At 41.9% G+C, this 25,412-nt stretch overlaps 1 protein-coding gene across 4 annotated transcripts in view; it reads right to left on the minus strand.

Annotated features, from left to right (window-relative positions):
- Positions 1-9,197: 9,197 nt before the first annotated feature.
- Positions 9,198-25,412, minus strand: part of FNDC3A (fibronectin type III domain containing 3A) — a 56,536-nt gene continuing 40,321 nt past the window's right edge. For all 4 annotated transcript variants that reach the window (XM_035102060.2, XM_035102061.2, XM_035102058.2 and 1 more), the window contains 13 exons: positions 25,262-25,348; positions 24,153-24,291; positions 23,466-23,534; positions 22,911-23,029; positions 22,180-22,285; positions 20,939-21,114; positions 18,977-19,090; positions 17,797-17,946; positions 16,311-16,591; positions 14,852-15,064; positions 13,861-14,027; positions 12,867-12,988; positions 9,198-12,054 (listed from right to left, as the gene is read on the minus strand). In XM_035102060.2, the coding sequence (XP_034957951.1) occupies positions 11,734-12,054; positions 12,867-12,988; positions 13,861-14,027; positions 14,852-15,064; positions 16,311-16,591; positions 17,797-17,946; positions 18,977-19,090; positions 20,939-21,114; positions 22,180-22,285; positions 22,911-23,029; positions 23,466-23,534; positions 24,153-24,291; positions 25,262-25,348 (2,064 nt within the window). In that variant the 3' untranslated portion in view covers positions 9,198-11,733. The remainder of the gene's footprint in view (positions 12,055-12,866; positions 12,989-13,860; positions 14,028-14,851; positions 15,065-16,310; positions 16,592-17,796; positions 17,947-18,976; positions 19,091-20,938; positions 21,115-22,179; positions 22,286-22,910; positions 23,030-23,465; positions 23,535-24,152; positions 24,292-25,261; positions 25,349-25,412) is intronic.

Raw genomic sequence — 25,412 nt, forward strand, 5'->3', positions numbered from 1 at the left:
TAGAGCAATTCAAGAGCTCAGCTGCATTTAGAGATGGATAAAGGTGTCTGTTTCAGTTTCTCTTGTTTTCATTTTTCCAATATTGAATACAGTTCTCTGAATTTCTGCAACAATTTTACTTTAGAAAGAAAATCCTTGTTAAAATTCATCAGAATTTTTTTGTGCTAATCTTTCCTAATAAGCGCATTTTTGCCTAATGCACACATTTCAATAAGCTGCTTTCCTTGATATAATACATTATATGTTATTTTGCACTAACATATGCATTTCCCCCTAATATATGCATTTTAATGGTTAGAGAACTGCATAGCAAAATCTACTGCTTGCTCACATAGCTCGCTGCCCCCCCCCCAGCCATTCCTTGTGATTGTGAAAAATATGCTACATATCCATTCAATGTGAAAGCATTAAAAGCAAATGGGGGAGAAAATCATGACATTGCAATTTCATTCTTTTAATTTCTGCATTCATTTTCATTTTAAAAAAGTAGATCTATGGGGTGCACTCATTTTGTTTTTTGTTTTCAAAATGAATGGCTCCTCACTCCTAGTCTAAGCTGTAACATTGTTTTCAAATACCGGGTCACAGACAGTGGATATTTCACACACAAACTAAGCTTTAAAAGGAGTTGTTTGTTTGTTTTTAAAAAAATCAAATCATGCCACCAATAAACAAATGTAATAGGATATTTCCCAGTGATGCAAGATTCCAGAGGTTCCAGACGCTCACCCAGGGTTCATGTTTCCTTTTGGAAATGAGGCACAGCAGAGACTGTGGTGTCTTTAGGATATATGTTTCACAGTGGAACCTCGGTTTACGAATGCAATCCGTTCCACAGAGGCGTTTGTAAACAGAGGCATTTGCTCCCCGAAGGTACACGTTTGCGCGTGCGTGAAGCACCGATAGAGTGCTTCTGCGCATGCGCACACTGGGCAGATCGCTTCTGCGCATGCGAGAGCTGCGCATCCGACGCCGCAGAACCCAGGTGTAAACACTTCCGGGTCTGCGACGTTCATAAAAGGAGGCGTTCATAAACAGAGGTAGTTCTAAACCAAGGTTCCACTGTATTTACATGTATATTCAACCTGAGTTTACGATGGAGGGCTTCACAGCATAACACTCCAATAGGGTCCTGCTTCTCCTGTATCTGCAGCCTTGGATTCTAGAGATTCAGCATGGCTCTCTCTCTCTCCTTGCTGCTTTGCTTCTAGGTCACATCCCTGCAATTCAGCTTTAAACTCTGCATAGATCCTGCTTGCTTCCCATAAAAACTCATATCTATCTATCTATCTATTATCTATCTATCTATCTATCTATCTATCTATCTATCTATCTATCATCTATCTATCTATAAATCTATAATACAGGCAGCAACAATTTTGCGTGTGTCTGATTTACACGCGACCACCAACGTGCAGGCCATTCCCCCCCCCAGGTACACAGGTCTCTCTCCATTCCCATCAACTTGGGCTGGAAGGATGCACCTGTTGAACACTGCCACTGTGTAATCTAAATGAAGAAACACTCCAGTGGGGAATATTCACATTTAGGCTATGTACAAATTAATGGCGTAAAACACAGCAAGGTCATTCCCTCCGCTCCCCCACATATCCAGTCATATTTGTATGCTGCTGTACCAGAGAACGGGTAGGAATGTCGTCACCCTGCATGCCTCAGGTCTTTGGTTTCCTTGCCCCTTCAGCTCCAACCACCCCAAACTCCTATTCATGAAGCAGAAATGCACACATGCTTGGCAGCTGTCTCAAATATACATACCTCATCTGATCTGCAAAGAGAATGTAGCTTAGATTTTCCTTTCAGATTGAAGCTCATTTGAGAGGAAAAGCATCGAACAGCAGTAATTCTCCAGAAACTAAAGGATAGCTCTTCATCAGGGGGGTAACATTGTCACACAGATTCAAAACTGGTGGTGAGAGTTCAGGTACAGCCATAAACAGGCAGGTAGTGCCTTTCATTTAGGACCCCCCCCCCCAAAAAAAAACCACAAACAAGCTTTTGAGTTTTGATAAAGTCTTCATTGGGCTGGAGCATGGTTGAATGTGTCGCTTACAGCCTTTGGTGCTAAAGGAAATCAGTTTTCACCAATCAGGTTAGCACTGTCCCTATGACTAGACCCCATAGAGCTGGCTTTGTCAAAACTGCTCTGTTTTACAAGTAGTGGGAAAGACAAAATGCTTATTGGCAGCCACACAAACTGCAGAGTGTGACAACATTTTACATTCTTATGTGTATAGGAAACAAAATATGAAAGAGGTGGCAGGTGTGTGTGTGTGTGTGTGTGTGTGTGTGTGTGTGTGTGTGTGCGTGTGCTCACACACACCTCTTGGATCTAGTGAGGGAGATCTTATTGAAACTGCCTACTTTTCCATGGCTTCCCCACCCCTACCCTGTCAAATCATAGATAGCATCTGCCGCCATTGACTGAATCATTAAAAATGCAATGCAATGCAATAGCACCACATATCCCAGGCACAAATCCTTATGGAGTCCTCATGCTTTTTACGTGTGATCTCCTTGAAACCATCAGCAAATTGTAGATCACCCCTGAATCCACAGGTGTGTCGTTGACTTTATGAGCCATCTACTCATGTGCAGATCCGTAAGGAACTGTGCTTTGGATCAGTGTTTTTGTGGTACTGGCAAGTATCAGATCTGTGCTATCTATCAGCATAAGCCTTAATTTGATGGTTTTTCTTTTGGGTAGACCCCCAGGTAACATGTAAATTGAAGAAAATCTATTTTTAATTTTACCCTAAAGAAAAGCAAGGAATCTGTGTGTGGACTTTTGTTGTGTGCACTGCACATAGATAAACTGTGGAAGACAAGTGACCAGAGGAGGTAGTGCCCACAGCATGCTCTCAAAACCCCAAATGTATACATGGGGCCTAAAAAGTGCCCCCCCCCAGTCTGCAGTGACTGACAGTGGCTCAACAGGCATTGCCCTTGCTTGGAGATGCCAAAAACTGAAACAGGGGCCTTCTGCATGCAAAGAACATATGCTTGATGTGGCTTGATCATGGAAAGTCTTGTTTTCTAGGCTTTGTTTCCTTCTCACAGTGGTGCCACCACCGAGCTTGGGGAGGAGGATGAGCCGGTGTTTGTTCTGAGCGATGGTGACTGTGGCAGTGCTTGCAAGGAAGCATCCTGTTGCCTTTTCATGGCTGCTGCTGCCAACCTCCTCCCATAGGCAGCTTTTCCTGCAGGCAGGAGGAGGAGATGCTGCCACTGTTGAGGCCCAGCCTTGTTTGACACACCAGCTCTGAGGGGTAAGCAGAGGGCAGGGCCACCTTGGGCAGCCCTGCCCTTCCTAGAAAGTGGGAGAGAAGCAGAGAAGGGCACATGTCCTGGCAGAGCATCCTCCTCAGCCGCACCTGGGTTCAATGAGTCTTACTCTGAATGGTGTATAATCTTAGAATCAACCCTGGGAAACTATTCAGAGATGATAAAGGCATTCAACCTTATCTTGAGCTTTGCGCTTTCTCATTTTCTTGCATCCCACTGTTTTATTTAGTCCAGTCCGCTTCCCCTCATTAATTTTCTTAGGTTTTTTTTTTTCATTTTCTGATCTCCTGCCTTGTATTTCATTTTCTCATGCCTTATCCCAAAAGATTTAAAATTGGGGAGGGAACGCTATGATAAAATAGCTTGGGGATAAGGATTGCTGGGGTGACACCTTCAGAATCAAGCAGCACAGCTTAAACATAGGAGTGAATTAGACATAGAGATGTTATGAATATTGTTAAGAGAATAGCATTATTTGTTTATCTGATTGTTTGCTTGAATGGCGATTTGAATTTTGCTGTGCCAAATAACATTTTGATAAGCTTATGAAAACAGGAAAGTGCCAGAGAAAATGTTTCAGTCCAAAGTTAATTAAAGCTGTAATTTCACTTGAGATTGTAGATCTGTTGACTGGTTTTTCTGGCCAGATTTCAATGAACTTCACACAAAATAATCAAGTCCTGGGGTAGTACAGCATCTTGCATTATCAGGAAGATTATGGATGACAGCTGGGCTGGTTGGTGAAAGCGGAAGAAAAACAAGTTTTGCTAGCTGGAGAGATTATAACTATGTTTCCCAGTGGTGTAGATGGTTAAAATAATAATCATCACCATCAAATGTAGAGTATACATTTGGCAATCAGAGTTGAAATTCAGATAATCTGGAAATCTACATATGTAAAAATGCATATGGAACCTGATCATTTAATTTCATTAATTCTTTCTTTCTAATTCTGAATGCTGATCCCAAAAGAATCTTTTTATACACCAGGGGTTAATAATTGATGCAGTATTTGTGGTTTTTGTTTTATTTTGTGCCTCGCCAGAATAATAGAAGAAGTTGTCAGTGACAATGGATGGAATGTTATGCTCCATCTCATATGTGGATTTATTAGCAATGCTTAAAAAATTGCTAACAGGCTGATGTTATGTACCCATTATATGTGTTGTACACATCCATATGTATGCATTGTAGCTGTTGTGCTGCCGGCAGCAGTTTCTGGTGTAAAAACTGAAGAGCTACACATTGTACTCTGCCTAACTTGCATAATAATCCCTTGTAGCTGTGCTTCTTGGCTCCTAAACTAAAAAAAACTACCTATTTTTTTTTAAAATTGTTTCACCCTTCTTTCAAGGAGCTCAGCATAGATATTCTCCCTGCCCCCTGCCCCATGTGAGGTTAGCATAGGTTGAAGGGCAGCATCTAGCTTACATTCCTATTTGTTTACATTCTAACCATTGGGCAACATTGCCTCTCAATATATAGATAGTGCTTGTGGGATGCAAGTAGGCACCCAGGCAGATAGTGCTTGGTCCTGATGCATTTTTGTCCCACTTTGCTCAAATGCATCTCTGTTTCTTTGTTGTAGGTTGCTTTGAGCATGATTTGTGTGTGTATGTGTGTGTGTGTGTGTGTGTGTGTGTGTGTCTGTCTGTCTGTCTGTGGGAAAGTGGCATACAAATAAAATGAATGAATGAAGGTGGCATACATATACTCTCCTGCTATTTTACCCTCACAGGTAGATTAAACTGAGCTATAGTAACTGGTTCAAGGGCACCAAGGGATCTTCATGACAGTGGTGACTTGAACCTGGGTGTCCCAAGTCCTAGCATACACCGTAAAAAGCATGCCACTCTGGCTCTTTGTCTGCCCTGCAGAACTAGAGCAGCAGGAACCAGAAAAGGACATGATAACCCAGAGATTGAGCCTGGAAGAATCTGCTACATCAAAGGTGGATCCAGGATAGAATCTGGTGGGAAGCCAATGTAAGCTTGGAGTTAAGCCAAGTTAGGACCTAGTGAGTTATGAGAATAGCCAGGTAGAAGTTGGAAAGCAATGTTGGAAAGCAATGTCTGGTACAAGCAAGACATGGGTGCAATAGCACTCTCCTCTTGTGCAGTTTTTAGCGCCTGGTATTCAGAAGCACGCTGCCTCCGACTGTGGAGAGATAATGTAGCTCTCAGGGTTAGTAGTCCTTGACAGCCCATCCAATCCAAGCCACCACTCCTTCTTGTGTGTGAAATTCCATAATTTAACTGTATACCACAACTAGGCTCTTGCAACCCTGAATCTTCCAACGTGCAGCTTTTGGGGGGTGGGGTGGAGTGGGGTGGGGTGGATAATGTCCACGAGTTCTAGTATTACAAGGGATAAAAACTTTTCTCTGTCCACTTTCTCCACACCATGTATAATTGTATACACACCTTTGGTCAATGTATACACTTGGGGATGGCCTCATGGATGCTTTAGTTGAGATTCCTGCATTGAAAGTTGGGCTGGATGACTCTCAAGGTCCCTTCCAACTCTACAGTTCCATGATTGTCTTCTCTTACTCTTTTCTCTAAATTAAAACGGCCCAAATGCTGTAACCTTTTTACGCTGCCTTTTCAGACCATAATAATTAAAGCTTGATAGAACTATTTTTGCTGGGCAGGCCATCGAAACATATTCAGAGGCAAGGGGTTCTTCCACTTGCCTTGCCCAACCAGTAGCACAGACGGCAGTCACTATGCCACCCACCATTTTGCAGTAGGCTGCTAAACTGTTGCCCTTCTCACTTGCATTGCCTTCAGCAATGCTGCCTGCAATATGGACACTTGCCATCCCTAAAACCACCACTTTGCAGTTGGCCGGCCGCCTGTGGCGTTTCACCTCTAGGGGTCTAGCAAGAGTTAAGTTGCAAGGGAGGTAAATGGCCAATGGGAGCTCTCCAGGCAGAAGCAGGGGTATATAAGGAGAAGCAGTCAGTCAGAAGGGAGTTGAGTTGTGGGGAGGTGATGGGAGTTGATGAGAGAGGTGGAGAGGATTTTGAGATAGAGAGAGGGTTAGAGAAGCTAGTGAGGTGAGCTGTGGTGCAGAATCTGAAAGAGTAAAAGAAGGGAACTTCAGTCAGGGAGGAAAAGGGGGGGGAAACTAATACTAAAGGTTAAGTTTAAGTAAACGTATTTGAGAAACCGTGAATAATTTATATGCTTGTAAGATCATCACCTAAATAAACTTAATTATTTGGTTCACTTTTCTCCTGACTGGAATCCACTATTTGTCTACCAGTACACAGACTTACTGGTTGGTGGCAGCAAGGGAAGAATATAGGTGAGGGAGGTAATGGGTCAATAGACCGTTAAACGTCTGGGGGCCCTTTACCGGTGTATCTCGCCACACCGCCTACCTTTCAGCACTCTCCAGCCTTGTCCACCAGCTGTTGTGTTTGTGTGTGTGCTTGTTTTTTAAATTAATACCTGCTGTGAACTGATACCTGCTCTTCAGCGCAGAGATTTTGAGGATGACTTAAAATTTAAAAAAACAAGTGTTTTTCTTAAAATAATAATGATAAATAAACAAATCAATAGCACGTTGAAGCAACATAGCCAACCAAAAACAGGTTTAAGACTACAGATCTAGGAAGGCGTGGGAAAGAGTGTTTTCATTTAAACTTAGGTGTCAGCTGGAAGAAACTGAAGCGGTTGTGTGCCTAGCCAGAGAATGCCTTTGTTGACAGCAATGGGGTTCTGAAGAACCTATTAAGGTACAGGGGGGCACTAATGGAAGTAGTCATTCAGGTACTCAGTGCCATTAAATGATTTTAACAATGCAACCGCATGCATCAGAGTAAAGCCCATTGAGTTCAACGAAGCTTATTCCTTAGTAAGTGTGTTTACAATTTCAGCAATAACAGGTCCCTCTGAAACCATGGGTAGGCAAACTAAGGCCCAGGGGTTGGGTCCGGCCCAATCGCCTTCTAAATCCGGCCCGCAGACCGTCTGGGAATCAGTGTGTTTTTACAGGAGTAGAATGTGTCCTTTTATTTAAAATGTATCTCTGGGTTATTTGTGGGGCCTGCCTGGTGCTTTTACATGAACAGAATTTGTGCTTTTATTTACAATGTATCTCTGGGTTATTTGTGGGGCATAGGAATTCGTTCATTTTTCTTTTCAAAATATAGTCCGGCTCCCCACAAGGTCTGAGGGACAGTGGACCGGACCCCTGCTGAAAAAGTTTGTTGACCCCTGCTGTGCCCAGAAAGACTAGAAGGGTGTAAAACAGCTGCAACATGTTCCATTCACCCACCCTAAGGTAGCAATCTTGCCATTGTATTTTTGAATTGGCTGTAGTTTCTGAACTGCTTTCAAGGCAGTCCCACACTTAAATTACAGTGGTACCTCGGTTCCACAATTGGTTCTGGAAGTCTGTACTTAACCTGAAGCGTACTTAACCTGAAGCGAACTTTCCCATTGAAAGTAATGGAAAGTGGATTAATCCATTCCAGACAGGTCCGCGGAGTACTTACTGGTAAACTGAAAATACTCAAACCGAAGCGTACTTAAACCGAGGTATGACTGTAGAGTAATCCAGCTAGGATGGTTCTGGGGAATAGATAACTGTGGCAAGCCTTTGTCTGTGCAGAATGAGTTGCAGCTAGTGAAAAGGTGCTTTGCATTTAGAGAAGCTACCTAAGCCATCAAAGACAAAGCTGAATCTAACAGTACCCTCCTTGTTCTCCTAGTTGTTGGGGTTTGGGGGGGCTTATTTTTTAGAGGGGGTGCAGGGTTGCACTCCATCTAAACAAGTTGGACTGTCGCCCAGGAATTCATATGGCTGCAGTGCCTGTCGCAGGTGAGAAGCTGAAATAAATCGCCGGAAAATGCTCTGAGTGTGGGGAATCTGGAAGAAATTCCAGAGCACAGCCCAAGAAAGATACATGGCAAAAAGTGTGGAAGCTTGAAATTTCTACTTTTAAAATTGAGGTTTCTATTCCTTATAGGATACAAGTTTTGAAATTTATCCATGTCTTCTTGCTACTTTTTTCCCATTTAAATTATTGGATGCCTGAAGTAGAATTAGGCAGAATTGGGGAGGGCAGTTGCTCAGTGGTAGAGCATATCCCATCTTGCACGCAGAAGGTTCTAACAACTCCCAATAGGGCAGGGAAATAACCTTCTGTCACACCATTGAGGATCCTCATCAATCAATGCGGACAGGTAAAAAGGTAAAGGACCCCCTGGACGGTTAAGTCCAGTCAAAGGTGACTATGGGGTTGCAGTGCTCATCTCGCTTTCAGGCCGAGGGAGCCGGCATTTGTCCACAGACAGCTTTCCGGGTCCTGTGGCCAGCATGACTAAACCACTTCTGGTGCAACGGAACACCATGACGGAAACCAGAGTGCATGGAAACCCCATTTACTTTTCCGCCGTAGCGGTACCTATTTATCATTTTGCACTATCACTGCTAGGTTGGCAGGAGCTGAGGCAAAGCAATGGGAGCTCACCCCATCACGAGGATTTAAACTGCCACCCTTCTGATCGGCAAGTCCAAGAAGCTCCGTGGTTTAGACCACAGCACCACCCACCAATGTGGACAATAGATGGACCATTGGTGTAAGGAAGTTTCTATGTTCGAGAGAGATGTGTTATGCATGTTAAATTTTCTGCATTTTTTTTTCCATTTTAAAAAACATGATACAAAACATCCCTTTGAAATTGTCCATAACATGAAAATAAAGTTAGAACCAAGAATGAGAAAGTCTGGCCAAAGTGTGACTGGACATGGAATTTTACCTGTAGTGGTTAGTGCCTCAACAGTTCTTTTTATATGCCCCTTGATGTCTGTCTCTTGCAACTATATATAAACTTCTTCATGCATCACCATACACTACACATAATAATTCCACAAACGCAATGGGAAAAAATTGTATCTTTATTGGCCATATTAAATATATTATCTATTTGATAGTTACAATTTAGTAATACGATGCCTGGCAGGTTTAACATAAGTATGAAATACAGCAAAAAATAAAATAAAATAAAAATACAAGAGAAAAGGGGATCTAATACATTAATGCCACTAGAGTACATCAGCCTGGAATGTATAGTCGTAAATATAAAATTCTACCATTATGTTCTCCAGTAAATCATCTGGACATATAAACATTTGGTGGCAAATACAAATACAAATTAAACTTTTAACTTTCCAGGAAGTCATAATTTTGGTTAGTATTTATTCAAAAAAACCTAATTTTTTTTTAAAAAAAATTGTATCTGACATACTATTGCCAATTAAATAAGACTCTGTATTCCCTCCCAATAATTTTTGTCAGAGAGTTCAGCAAAAACACCCTTTGGCAACAGAAATCTGCTGACAATCTATTGTTTTATATAAAAAGTGAAGTATGAAAGAAAATCAGGTTGTAAACGTTCCTGTGAACTAAAAGACACTAACATTTGTATAAAACTCTTTCGAACATTGAAGAGAGGCTTCCATTACAATATATGATAAACTTAAAAGTTCTTCTACAAGTAGAACAATACATTCAAACATAGTTTCCAGAATTTTTTTTAAAAATCAAAATAAATAGATCACAAAAAGGAGAGTACATTTTGTTTGAAAAAGATTAATTTCAGATTGCACCATAAATCTACTTTTAAGATAGTTAAGTGATATGATGTGTGTGTGTGTGTGTGTGTGTGTGTGTGTGTGTTTTCCACCCAAGTGTGAAATGCAAACGCAATGCCACAAATCTTAAGTTACCATTATGAACTAACAGCCAGTTGAGAAACACTTTTATGATGTTCTATTGTCTGAAACAGAGGCATCTCAAGCTAAACTCACTTACACATTACATCCACTGTCCCACGTACAAGTGCAAATGTTTTGATGTTTCATAAAGTATAACTGTTTCTCTTATTAGTTAAACGGAACAAACGTATTAGTTTGAACTTGGATTTATTTGTCCAAAATGAAATAGGTTGATTCCAGCTTTCGAAGGAGCATGAACGTAAAGACAACATTTAATTACTTATACTTCACAGGTACCTGCTGCAGAGGCTTGACAAAGAACAGTCTTATGTAGTGCATGATATTCAGCCCCCTGTCCCCCCCCCAAACAAAACAACAACAACACTATTCCACCCAAAGCCAGACCTGCCACTGAAGATTTCATCACATAACTGAAAAGACTTTGGAACCACAAAAACAATGGAATATGAAACTGCTACCAAGGAGACAGCAATTCCCTTTAAAAAATTTAAAACTTTTTTAAAAGCAAGGTTCATTTTCACATGTGACTTGATCAGTTGGATTACACTGGAGAGAATCCCAACAACTTAAAAAAAAAAAAGTGAAACGAACCGACCACAGTTTGAATCTTTTTTTAAAAAATTTATGTTAAGAATAGTACAAAAAGCATTTGCTCAGTTTGAGCCAAATAGTGGAACATTTATCATAAATGCACTTTTTGTTCTCATTAAAGACAAAAAATTTCTGTGCTTTTCCTCTGAAAAAAACCACACACGCCGCAGTGGTGTTCAATCAGAAGCACAGGGCGTTACTGTTCTCTCAGAGAGTGAACTCTGGTTGGGCCTACAAGTTGCTTACCAACGAGAGAGAAAGCATTTCATTCAGAAATGTTACAGTATAGAAGGGGGAGTATTTTGCCACGTTACATACCAATGAAAATCATTCTGTACATAGGTGAATCTTGGTGCCTTGAGGCGCTTTTGATAATTAAAAAAACCCCTCCTAAGAATGTGGACACCCTTCTATGACCCTTGGCTCTTGAAGTGATAAATCTAACTACTAGAATCCCAAAGATTAAAATGATCAGAAAAATAAAAGTATCACTAAAGTAGAAGTTGCTAAGATTTTGGTTTCATTTCTGTCTACAGTATATATCTGTTGTGGTATGCTCTAGCAATATTCTTTAATACAGTACTGTTCTAAGCCGAACCATCTTTGCTGCTGTATATCTCCCATGTGCAGAGACTTGGGCTGGAGAGGCTGATCTCTCTCCCCCCCCCCCCCCAAAAAAAACCACACCAATCCCTTCTTGGCTTTGAAGAAAAATCTTACTGTGAGAATTTTCCAGCTCTCTGAGAATCACAAGTGCATGTTAAGGCAGCTTGCTTGCTTTATTTATTTTGCTGTTTTCAACAGCTAACCCTGATGCATAACTATGTGGTAATAGGGATTTTCTTCTGTTCATTTCTTCTTACCCCTCCACCCCTGGGAAGGAAGAGTTTGTGTGGAGGGGGTGGGAAGGTGAGAAGTTCTACCTACCCAGCCTCACTGTTAAAAGTCCAGCAGCAAAAATGGAAACGTGGGTCTTATACAATCATTCCCAGTTAGCATTTTAGTTGGAATTTACATAAATATACCCAAGGCATAAAACTTCTGTATGAAAAATAACAAGCCGAGTAATGAAGTCGATCTGCAAGGTCATTCGCTTACGATCACAAAGTACTGAATGAGAACAGCAAATGAAATGGCAACTATTGCAAAGATGACAAGAAGCAGGAAGGCAAACTGTTCATCGCTGAGCGCCTTCTTGCGTTTCGTGAGGTCGGGGCCGGCATCTGGGTTTGGTGCTGCTGACGCCTGTTTCTGAGATGAGAACACTGTGTTAGGACTATACGGTCCACAGAGTTCCTGGGATCCAGTGCCGTCGTTATACTGGCGTCCAGCACACACCCTGAATCGGTATTCACAGTTAGTCTGAATGTTGGTAACACGGAATGAAGTCTCTGGTCCCTTGTATACCTAAAGGAAGGAACAAATACATACGCATCAAATTTAAAACACATTCAAGTAAGTTCTAAGTGCTACTGAATAGGAACGTATGAGGGCTGTCAAATATAGACTGTCAGATCGCAAGCCCATCTAGGTCAGCAAGGATGGCTGGCAGCTCTCCAGCGTTTCAGACAGTGGTCTCTCTCAGTCCTACCTGGAGGTGCTGGAGATTAACATGGGGCAGAGAAGGTTATAGATCACTTGGCATTTCAGCCTAGAATAGCTGGGTCTGCCTGCTCCAACCTATTGCCTTTTAGATGTTTTGGACTGCAACTCCCATAAAAAATCCATCGGGAAGGCAACTGGTTGGGGCAGGCTGGCCCAGTGCATTTCTCAACTGTACTCATCCACAAAGTACAGCGTTTTGGAGTTTAAAATAATCACAAACCAATTTGTTTGATAGGAACCCTGCTTGGCAGTTTCATTAATTCTGCTACCACAAACAACCACAATAACATTATTTTCTTAATGAGTTGGATTTCCTGCTCAAGCGAATTGAGGGCAGGACCACCATCTTCAGTTCTGGAAAATTCTAATTCTTAAAATGAGACAACAATGACAGCAATATTTTTCAAATGGATGTAAATATAACTAAGGGCACATGCTTCTTCCCTGCTTCAGGTAATACCCTACACAACACCAGTCTTCTGAACACACAGTATTTTGATCTAGCACTTCAAAGAAATACATATAATAAAAGTGACTTTTTGCCACAAGTTAAAAAAATTACCGGTACCTAAGAATCAAGACTTCTCAAACAGAAGAGAGATAACTGAGATTACCTGATCAACTTCCCTCCCACAGGCAAGTTGTAAAATGTAAACAATGGCATCACGTTTCATTGGCTGTAAAGTCTCCCATGTGACCTCACAGGCGTTATCTCCCACTTGTTGCACTTTGGGTGCTGAAAAGAGAAAATTCATAACTCAGATCTTATAAATCCATTTAAAATGTTGTGCATATTCTCAGCTTGCAATGTAAGACAGTATACCTGTGGTCCTTTCCAATTAATTAGAAATTTGGCCCCAGGAGGAGGAGGAGGAGGAGATGAAGAAGAAGAAGAAGAAGAAGAAGAAGAAGAAGAAGAAGAGGAGGAGGAGGAGGAAGAGGAGGAGGAAGAGGAGGAGGAAGAGGAGGAGGAGGAAGAGGAGGAGGAGGAGGAGGAGGAGGAGGAGGAGGAGGAGGAAAGCCCAAGGGTGGCTTCTTGGTACTGAATTTTAAAACCCCTGCAAGGCAGAACAAGTCCTCAACTGGTGGCAAAATGACCTTAATACGGGAGCCAGATAAGCCTTTATGGGGAAATCCCACCACTGGAACACTACAACCAAAAAGGTCGTCTTTAGTAGCCACCTCATTACACCTCATTTAGTGGGTGGGGTGGGGTGGTGGTTTTGTTTTAGTTTCTTGTTTTATATTTCTTGTTTGTGAGCCATGCTGGCAACCCAAACTAGAACAAAACTGGTGTGTGCGTAGAACCTGTCCACATTTCCAAAGTGTAAGCAAAACACAGTAACTACACTACTTTTCTACATGGAGGCTTATTACATTCTGTGCCAGCACTGTGTTACCACTCTTTGAACAGAGGTATTGCCCTGCATTGCCTCTAATATTGGAACCCCCCACTTCCGAGTTTCACTTGCTTAAATAACATATGATAAAATGTCCTCACCTTTGATTTTTTTTTTTAATTTTAAAATAAACTTTATTGAGAATCAAAGTTAAAATACAAACCACACATACTCAAAACTCGCAATCATACCAAAACAAACACCTCACCTTTGAGAGCAGGTGGTGGTGATTTGGTTGTGGTGAACGCGTAAACTTTAGAAAATTCTCCATTACCAGCATCGTTGCATGCTTGGATTCTAAAGTAATATTTAGTGGATTCGTTAAGCCGCTGCACTTTGTATGTGTGACAAGGTCCACTGTAGATAGTAACGAATCTGCAGGGTTGGGGGAAAGATATGTATGTTATAGACTCTGAAGCACAGCTAATCATGCCTGTTTGCTTCTTTTCAAGATGCACATTCTGAAAGTTCGTCTCTTCCGCTCTATATTTCCTTGATTCCTGTAGCTATGTTAATTGCCAGAAGAGGAGAAACACTGTCAAGTGGCAACTACTGAGCAACATTTGAGGGTATTTTTTAATATATTTTTTAAAAAGCTTATCTATATGATCCAAGTGGCATAATGTTTTGAAGAAACTCAAAACAGTGCTCCATCTACCAACAACTACTGGTCCAATGAAATTAAAAGTCAGGAAGGAGGCTTCTTTTTCATCCAGATCAGTTCTCTTTATGTGGTAGATAGTGAGACTATGTCTTCCATCCTCATCCACTCAGTACATATGCTCTTCTGCAGATGCCACTGGATATCTACATGCAACTATAATGATCTATTACTGTTAATTTATATGCCAATATAGGCATTATAGGGGCAGTTTACAAGTCTAAAAAGCAATCTAAAAGCTGTACTGCCCAGCTTGTGAGATGGATTCTTAGGTTCTACCTAGAATAGTGTTGGCATGATGCGAGACCTACACAAATGTTTTTGAATGTTAAGCCTATGCATAACCCCCCAGTGGCAGATGCCATCAAGAGGGGTGGGGAGGTGATCTCTCGTTCTCCACTATGGGTAAGTATGAGAGTGATATGGGTATGTGTATCATCCAATCTGGCATCTTCTGAAACCTTGAAGAGCTCCTGAATATTAAAAACAAAACAAAAACTCACTTGATCATGTGAACCAAGACACAGGCAGCTCTCACCTGCCAGCTTTAACTTCCATCTCGAGGTTGAAATGTGTTGAACTGGTGACTACAGCTCTGCCAGGGCCGTCACCCCATTTTAGCTTAAGGCTCTGGTAACTAAAGACCGCACATTCCATTTGTGGGGGTTGCGGAGGTAAAGGCTTTGTTTTTGCTTTAATGTGGGGGCTGAAGGGACCAGTTCCGAGATTGTTAAAGGCCTGGATTCGGATTCTAAGAGAGAATGAAGGGAAGAAAACTTGTCATTAAGATAAAATTATTGCTTTGTTGTTGTTGTTGTTGTTTGCTTTGTTTTTTACCACAACTCACTGCAGAGGGCTCAGGGTGGGTTTTTAAAAAACATTTTCAAAGCAACAGGACTACAATGATAATCAGAAAACGGTTTCCTGCCAACATCCACTTTGTAATATCCATCTACTAGGGATGCTAGAAAGACAGAAGGACTCATGTCCCTTAAGAACAGAAAAAAGAGAGAAGTTTTAACAGGTACATTGAACTCAATCACAAGTGTGCACTGTGGAATCATCTCCTCTACACATCCCGCTCAGTGATGTGCTTCAGATGTCACATTAAATCATAGATAAAAATAACCGGTTTAATGCATGGGTGGGAAACCTCTACCCTCTGGAGCTAACTAGGCCCACCAGGCCTCCCCATTTGGTTTGGGAGAAGCCAAAGGGGCTAAACCAGGCTCTGCTGCCCTACACTGGAAATCATACACAATGAGGGTAGGTAAAAATCTGGCTCAGCCCTATACAAACTCTGTGCTTGCACAGCACTGTGCAAGACAGTGTTTTGAAAAAGGGCTTCTGAAGACCACTGTGGGCAAAAAGGGTCACTGGATGTCATTGTGACATCAGGTGACTGACCCACCTGTCAAATGCATCCCCATGAGAAGAAGATAATCTGGTTCACCACTCTTCTAGTAGAGTATATTATGCACAGTGTGTAATGTTATGCTTTGCATTTCGATACTTCGTGTTACAAGGGAGGGGGCGCTCAAACATGGAGTTGCCCCTTTCAGCACCTGCCAGTCATCTTGCTTAATTTCTGCCTGAAAGTGAAACTGAGGCAAGCAAAACAGCCACAGGATGCCTCCTGTATTTCAGCCCCTGTAACTGCAACTGATAAATGCATATTAGATTTTCAACATTAAGGGAGCTTGAAACCTACTTTTAAGGAGAAAGGTGAAACAGGACATAGATATCTGGGTATCTGTGAACAATGAAAAACTCGACAGGTAGCTTTCCCCAGCCACAGGAGAGCAAGGAAGTGGACAGAAAAGCAACCAGGAATTCTTATTGGGAAGATGGGCTGTTGAAAAAGTATTAAGCAACCCACAGCCCCTGCGTCATAATGAGGCTGTTTGTGAGCCCCCTGCATCTAATTTAGCTTGACTGTTGCATTAAGTGTGCGCCTGATGAAGCTATGTTAATCTGAAACTGAACTGTCTAATCACCTGTATAAAGTGTCAGGTTGCAGGTTCTCCAGAACATGGCTTGTAACTCTGTTGACAGTTGAGACTTGTCTTTCCCCATACTCTATATTGTAGCCAAGGATCTCTGCCCCATGGCAATTAGGCTCCTCCCACTGAAGAGCAAGGCACTTTGAGAGAGGAAGTTGGGCTTCCACCTGGTCTTCTTCGAGCAAGTGCAATACTGTCACTGCAGCTGGCACAGAAGCCGGGGTTGTGACCATGCTAGTCTCCCCAAACAATCCAGCACCAGCTATATTTGTGGCCTGAAGGAAGAGGAAGGAAAGGTGTTAAAACAAGAGCAATAGCTAATTCAACAATTCTGTAGCTGACACAGAATTCTACTCTAAAGTTGGAAATGCATGCCACTGTTATTATACAAAATAATAATAGGAACTGACCACTTGTGTTGGAGAGAGCTTCCTTATTTTGAAGAACTCTAGATCTTGCAAACAAGGGCTTCGTTAAAAAGGTTGAAGCTTTTTTTTTAGCTTGGGGGGGGGAAAGGTATGTGTTGGGAACATGGCAGAGATGGGGGGCGGCGGAATTGAATGGTGCAGACAAAGTGGACTATTTTTCTTCCGCTATTACTGGGGCTGCCAACCTTTCTGGACCAGATGGCACTTTTCGAATTTTGAGAGTGTGCTCTGGGTGCCAATCATGAAATAGCTGCTAGGGGAGGAGGAGGGGCATAAGAAAAATGGCAGCCATTGGGAGCATGGCCTAACACAACATTAGAGAGGCAGTTGCTTCTGAAAACCTCATGCTTTATTGAAAGTTCAAAAAGTACATAACTATATGTGCACGACATGAGAGAGAAAGAAAAAGAGAAACAGCACCCGCGTAGAAGGGAAAATAAAGGGGAGGGGGGGGGAACTCAAAACCGTATACTTTACTAAGTTGTTATTGTACTTCACCAGATCTTAACCTATTACTACTGTGAGAATGGATTCCAAATATAATTGAATTTGTCCATGGCAAGTCTATGTTTATATGCAAGTTGTTCATATGTTGCGTGTTGGATTGAACTCACAGTTTATTTGTAAGTTTGATTTATACATCCTCTCATTCTGTAATTTTAGCTCTCTTTTTTTGTAAATATTCTCAACCATTTTTACCTGACCTTTATATTGTTTCTAATTTTCCAAAGATGCAACAGGCAGCTTGTTTTCACGATGAGCAGTTGCATTTTTGCTGCATTTTTTTGCATCCAGACTAGTAGAAGAATCGAATTGTGCCTCATGATGCAATACGACAGAATCACCTACTTCTAAGCAGAGAGGGGTGGATAAAGTCAGAGCCTTGGGCCATTGAGGATGCTCTGGGGTCAGAAGAGTCTTGAATAGTTTATTATTATTATTATCTTTCACGTAACACAGCTCTGGAATTACTGAGCTAACTTCCTGTTTAAGATCTCATTAGAACAAATAGCTTTTGAGCAAAAAAGGTGGATGCATCCAGACTTACTTACCTGAACTCTGCAATAATATGTAGTTGCAGGTGTAAGCCCTCTCACTTCATAGGTCAGAAGAGGGCCACTGTATATTATGTGCATAAATCCTTCTACTTGGCCCCATTCTAATTTGTATTCAGTAACATCTGCACCATTGCATGCTGGAATCTGGAAGAAATAAAAGCAAAAAGTGAAAATTCAACATTTTTCATTGTTCGCAAACATATTCCATATCGGCCTGATGACTGGACTCCACAGCGGCTGACGATAGGGAAGGAGCATTAAGACACAACACTGTTTTTTTGTAAAGGCACCAGCTGATGAACACATTGACTACATAATGATGGCTTCCATCCAGTTCTTGGTGCAGCTCTTAATCTCTGCCTTTTAATCAAAATCATGGCCCACATGCAGTTGCATGGAGCCTCCCCTCAGCTTTTAGGGCTGCAATCAAAGGCAAGAGAATCCCCAGGGTTCTCTGTGCTCTGCTACAACAGTAGGAAGCCAAAGCTGACTGAGTTAGTTCAATCAACCAAGGTGGGAATGCAATTCTGCAAAGTCCCTTTGAAGGTGGTTACACCTGTTTTTCTCTAGACTAGGGTTCATGGACTGCTACAAATAAAATCACTCACAAGCAACAAAGTGCATCAGACAGTCCAGATACGATACAGGAATGGGTTTGGCTAATGCCAATTTAAAAAAAATAAAAATCAGTCATAGTGCTCTATGGAGCACACCTGCTGAAATTACTGGAACTAACTTAGTTTACAAATCTAATTGGTTTACAAAAATAGCAAAGCAATATATAGTTGAACGCCAACTATATCAAGAATTTAATAATAATAAAAAATTCCTACACATTCCTTCTCTCTGCCATCTTTTGCTTTCTGGGATGAACATGCAAGCATGTAAACAAGTAAGAGCTGCTTTAGTTAGTAAAAGAGAGTTGGCTACCAAACAGAATTATTCACAATATCCTGCATTTATGTGAAATGTGCAAGAATCTGAAGTGCCATACTGAAACAGTTAGTGTGCCCTATTGGATTCATTGATTATGCACACAAAGGCTTTTTTATTATTAACAATTGTAAATTGAGAGTTTTGCTCTAAACCTTCTCCCTTGCAATTCACATTTATTTCAATGGGGCTTGAATAACAGCCACGGAGTTGATGAATTATATGTAAATAAACAACATACCTCCCATGTGACTACTACACAAGTAGCTGTCTTACAAGTTAGCACGGGGGCGCGACATGGTTCTGGGGGCCCTGGAGCTGTAGAAATCTCTGCCTTTTCTGAGGAAGGACCAAGCTGTAGGGAAAGAGGACCCCAAGATTAGAAAAGAGCAAAGAGATAGACCAATTCAGAATTCCTACAGACTGCCAATGGTGTACAACTGTCAAACTGGGAATGTTCTTTCTCTGGCTACTGAACTGTTGAGTCTATTTCAGTGGCATCCCTTAAAAAACTGGTCTTCTGACTATTAGCCCTCCAAACTTTGGATCTGAAGCAGAGCCCTTAGTAGTTTACTTTTGACATGCTGGCTTTTATGTGATTTTATTTATTCTAATTTAAGACATTTCTAGACCACTTAATTGTAGAGTTGGAATTGGAATGGACCCTGAGAAGTTAAACTTCCTGCAAAGCAGGAATATACGGCTATCCCACACAGGGATCGAACCTGCAACCTTAAGCATTATTAGCACCACAGTCTAACCAACTGAGCTATCCTGTTCTATATACTGATGCACTAAGCTTGCATGAAGGGACACATACATCTTCTAGTGTGATTCCATTAGGCATATAATCTGAATACAGTCGTACCTTGCTTGTCGAACGCCTTGGTACTCATCTGGTACTCCAGAACGTCACAAACCCGGAAGTGAGTGTTCTGGTTTGCGAACGTTCTTTGGAACCTGAACATCCAACGCGACTTCTGACTGGCTACAGGAGCTTCCAATCAGAAGCCGCACTTTGGTTTCTGAACGTTTTGGAAGTCAAACAGACTTCTGGAATGGATTCTGTTCAATTTCTGAGGTACCACTGTACATGGGAAGAGGCAGCCATTATAGATCAGCAACACCTGAAAGCCTACTGGTTTCTTTATGTCCTGCCGTTCAGGTTTACTCAATTAAAGGGATCCAGGATTCTTGCAGTAGTTAATGCCTGAGAGACTATAACTCCCCTTAGGCCAATTTGGCTCTTGGGAACCTCCAATCTGCTGGGGAGGGGGGGGGGGAGCCTGCAAGTGATCAATTGGAAAGGCTGAGTGAAAGCCTGGAGAGGCAAGCCTCTAGAATCTTCCCTTCTCACAGGCTACTTTCCATCTAGTTCTCCATTTCTTTCTCCTTCACTTTAAAAGGGAAAACCAAGAAAGTTTTCAGGCACATTCAAGAATGGGAAAAGAGGCTTTAATATATTCAGGCCCAAATTATTTTAAAATCAGATAATATATAAAAGTTTAGTAACTGACACAGACTGTCCTTCTAGATTGAACTAATTCTCTGCAGAAAACAAACAAACAAACAAACAAACAAACTGAAAAGGGCATCAATCCTTCAACTAGTGGCAATTGTTTCTGCTTTGAGATCAGAATGGTTTATAGTCATTTGCCTGGATTAAAAATCACCTCCAGAAGACCAGGCAGGTAAGAACATTTACAAACTCCATTCCCCAGGCATATTTTTAGGCAGATGCAGATGTGTGGGGGCAACAAGACAAGCAACGTTTGCCAAGGCTGTTTGGGATCTCTCAGATTCCATTTGAAATTCAAAATGACCCAACTAGTGGCGGCAGCTGAAGTAAGTTGGAAATGGAGGTCAGAACAAATAGAGGCATTGCCAGGGTGCACCAGATAAAAGGGCAAGCTAAGCTCTTTATTAAGCCTGAAATATGGTGTGGGAGGATGACAGTAACATGTGCTGCCTAAATAGTTGTGGCCAGGTCATCATGCTTGCATGGGGAAAATATTTAAATACTGGCCAAAATTCAACCTTTCCAGACAAGTTTTCAAAACTATATGAAGTTCAGATTTAAAGGCATGTAAAAATGATAACAATGCATACCCTGATCCGGATTTCCTGCTTCTACAACCAGCCCACCCACAGCTAAATTCTATAAGCAATTTTGTTGTTATGAAAAAAGAATTTGATGAGATACCCCAGCTCTGTTGGCTGCTTGTGTCCAGAAACAGTATGTCCTCCCAGGAATGAGACCATTCACTGTGCATTCTGGCGCCTCGCCCCGGTATATTTGCCTCCGTTCATCTCTGTCTCCGTCTGCTATTTCCATAATGTACTCTGTTATCTCTGAACCCCCATCCATGGCAGGGGGATCTGTAAAATAGGAATACAAGTCACGTTTTTGGAGAAAATGTAACCTCAACTATGAGTGGTTGTTAGTTACTTTTATTGCCTTATGATTGCTGCTGCCATCACCTTTAACAATGCCTGCCAGGGAACGTTGGTGAGGCTGCTGGAAAGAAGTATTTTCCTAGGGCAAAGGTCCAGAGACCCCAGCACCACCCAGGCTGAGCTTAGTGCAGCCCACTTGGTATGGTTTTGTGCACAAGTTATTTATGGTGTGATACTGATTTTTTTAAAAATAAAAAAATATATTTAATGTTTAGAATGGAATTCTAATTTTATTGGCTCCTTTCAGCCTTGTGTGCCCCTTGGGCAGGGCCGGTGCCAACTTCAGGGGGCACTTGGCATGGTGCTGTTAACCCCTCCCAATCCAAACCATGACTGTAAAATATACTTTCCCTCTGTTATGGCTGTGACAGCAACACTACTCACTGCCCTCTCCGCAGGACCCCGAGGCAGCATTTTAGTGATGAGCAGGCAATGGCAGTGCCACTTTTAAATGGGAGCCAAACTATCTGCAGAAGCTGTTCACCATCTTCATCTACCCAAAGTACAATGCCTTGACCCACAAAATTTTAAATCTATTGAGTTTGTAGAGCTATAGGCTGGGTTATTGGATTTGGGGGAAGTTAAGATGCTGGGCAACCACTGTGGATGGGAAGAGAGCTTCATTTCTGTTGAAAAGTGGCCTGCCCACCACTAACATGTCTGTCAAGGGATCCTGCAGAGAGCACAATGCAAGCAAAATCAGGCTGGTGATGGGCTTCTGGCCATGTTTGAGCTGGTTGTCCTCTGGCTGTGCATTTGGGGACAGAACAATTAATATATATAAAAACTGGTATAAGTCTCACTGAGCCCCTGGGGTAGAGGAAGGTATCAAATGATGATGATGATAATAATAATAATAATAATAATAATAATAATAATAATATCATCTACACATTTTTTTTGCTCATCCAACTTGCAAGTGAATGCAAAAAGCATGAAATTTCAGTTTCCTGTGCCCCTCCATTTCCTCAAGATGCCAGATCTTACCCCAAATAAGACTGAGTTCCTTGGTCTTGGGTCTTCCAGCCAGATATGGAGAATTACATGGCCCAGGAGGAACAGCTGGTGTCTGAACAATGAGTATATCGGAGGCCTAGAAATGAAGACACATATTGGCTTACAGTTGTCGAAATACAAAACATCTGTTTCATATGCACTTCCAACATGTTCTTTCAAGTAGTGCTCCCTGTGTGTGTTAACTCTGCCTTCAGAACACGACAAGTCTGCGCCAAGCTAAACCCAAGTTCTGCTCCTTCACTAAACCTCCATTTTTGTTTTTGTTATTGTGATGTATTCTGCATGTGGAAGGACAGTGAAATAGGGGGGGGGGTCCCTATACTCCAGTAGGTAGCAATTCTTCTTAACTGTGAAGATTTCAACCATGGACCCAGGGGCACAGTCTTGGAAGGCAGATGATGCAACAAAGCTGACACCCAGCAGGCCTGACCCACGTGAATGTCACCTTGAATTCCTTTGTGTGCAATAATTAAGACAAGACACTGCTCATCTACTTTTAAAGCCCATATTTTGCAGCCATGTGATCCCATAAACCTGCCTTTTTATATTTAATTAAAATAAATAGATAAAAATGGATATTCTAAGGATATTGAATTCTGTGGAGAATAACAAATTTTGCCGCTTTCAGTGTACTTGCCATGTATGGTGAAATACACACATCCCCCTTCCCCATGTTTTTTTTTAGGGACTTCCTTGCTCACCTGGCTTTGGCCACCTCTACCAATGCAGAAGACCCTTAGTCTGTATGATGTACCAGGGTTGAGCTGATTGCATACATGTTCTCTCATGGAACCACTACAGGCTACTTCCCATTTACTCCCTAAGAGAAAAATGAAATATCAATCAACAGTCAGAGGGTGGTGAGAAAGAAGGAAATGGACTTTCGCAACATTAGAAAGAGCAGTGTGGTAACTGGAACACCAAGAGGACCAAGGAGAGGACATGGATAGGGCTGCCCCTCAGTGACCCCCTGGGAGCGGATTCTCATTCCAGGCAAAGGAAAGTCCTTCCATAGAGGACAAATATTTGCTGCTTCCAGGCCTGTGCTTGGCAGCACACGGTGGTTATAAATGGTTAAGAAGTCACTCGAGGATCCAATCTTGGCTGAAAAGTGAGTGCAAACATATCAAAACAAAATTACTATCTCGTAAGTTTTAAGTTAGACAAATCCAGGAGTGATCCCCTGCCACGTACAGAAGGGAAACACAAGACATGATCAGAACTAAGCAAACCATTTAACATGTTCAGTCACTTACCAGCTGATGCTTCTGAAATTTCTAGAACATACACAGAGATGTCTGACCCTCCATTATCCTTTGGTGGATCTACAGAAAAGGCAGAATTTAGAAATGAAAAGAAACTCGTGGTTTAAAATCAACACAACTAGTTCCATCACAAGTTATAACAGGTGTTGTACTGCTTGGTCCAAAATGGAATTTTGGTCAAAAAAAAAAGACCTGTGCTCAGAAAAAGGAGTCAGAGCTGAAAAATGACACACTATTTGTTTGATCCCAAGCCCTCCACCAGGTAAGTATAGAGCCTTTCCAAGTTAAAATATCTGTACTGTTCGGCATTGACTGACAAATTCGGCATTGACTGACAAATGGCCATGCACCAGATGAGCTGCAGTTTATGCAGGACCTAGGTCCCCCCCCCTTTCTTTCAATGTGGGAAGCAAAGAAAAAAGGAATTATGAGCATTACTGCACATCTATACATGCATGCTAAACAGGCAGCGATCCAGGCAATCACAAAATGCATCAGCCCAGACTAATGAGCCTCTTGCTCATTATTTCTGTGCAGTTAATTACATGCTCATACAGAATCAGCAAAAGCAGAGAGTTGAAGTGTAGCCAGCGTTTTTTCTTTTTATGCAACGGTACAGATGGAGTGGGTGGTAGGGGAAGAGAGAGACCCGACTGCATCAAGTTCAAGTTCACTTACCCCAGGTAACTTTCACATTATGTGAATGGATCCTTCCCTTTACAGCTGGTTTACTTGGAGGTCCAGGTTTGTCAGGGATTGTGCTGAATTCTACTACCTCACTGGGGCCACTTTTACCTTCAGTGTTGTGAGCAAACACCTGTCACATCACAAACAGAACAAGCATCAGCTTAAAAACAAACAAGCTTGCATTCAAATGCCTCTATAAAAAGATCAGCAAGAGAGCCCTGTTGGAGCAGAGCAGATGATCCATCTTGTCTAGCATCCTGCTTCTCAGAATGGGCTGCCACTTGCCTCTGGGAAGCCTGCAAGCAGAAAATTATGGCAACGGCTGCTGCTCCCCAGCACTCTTTTAAAAAGGAAGACAACAACATTACCATTTCTTTAAGCCAATTTCTCAGATGTGGTGACCCTGACCCTATTTGAGGAAAGGGATTTGTGAATGGTCCTGATAGTTACGTGGGTTGGGCAGAAGGATGGGACACGAAGGATGACTTGGTAGGAAACTGAAGTGTTCAAAGGGAAGCTTGGCAAACAGGTCTGGGGGTTCTCAGCATTTTCTGCTCCCACCCTCCCAAAAAAGCCAGGGGGTGTTTCCAGTGTAGCGCTGGGTTAAAATTACTTAGTGATATGCTTGTTGGGCTGTTGTTGCACAAGGGAAAACACTAATACAGCACCAAATAATGTTGCACAACAAGTTTCTGCTGGCACTATGCTGTGTTGGGATTCCTTTGCTGCGCAACCTTTAAACTCTGCCATCTGCTAGTGCTCTTGTGGGGCTCTTGAGCTAGCAAACAGAAAACATTAGATAGGCTGTTGGATCTCCTACGAAGTGAAGAATCTGCCAGCACAGAGGAAGGTATTTCAAGGTTTTAAGAGCATTTGCATTTCAAGTTATCTTGGTATTTTTTCTTATAACTAAATGAAGTCAGTTAACTAAACTGAAGGGTTCCTCCCCCCCACCCCCACCCACCCCTGCAAAAAAAAACCCCAGGAGATGCTGCATTTTCTCATAGCGGGTGTTTGGCTTTCCTGGTATCTGCATATAAATAAATACCACTAACAAATATGGTAAGTACTACTTAATAATGATTGAATTTGGTACATACTCTGAATTTATAAGAAGTGCTCCTTGTAAGGTCTTCTAAAGTGCAAGAAAGTTCATCTCCATTGTACCCTGCTTGGAAACCATAATTCTGGGGTGGGGAGAAGATGAAGAAAGGGGACATTTTTATGTGCGCATGCAGTAACCACATTTTT

This window comes from Zootoca vivipara, chromosome Z, assembly GCF_963506605.1.
Source record: "Zootoca vivipara chromosome Z, rZooViv1.1, whole genome shotgun sequence".
Taxonomy (NCBI): domain Eukaryota; kingdom Metazoa; phylum Chordata; class Lepidosauria; order Squamata; family Lacertidae; genus Zootoca; species Zootoca vivipara.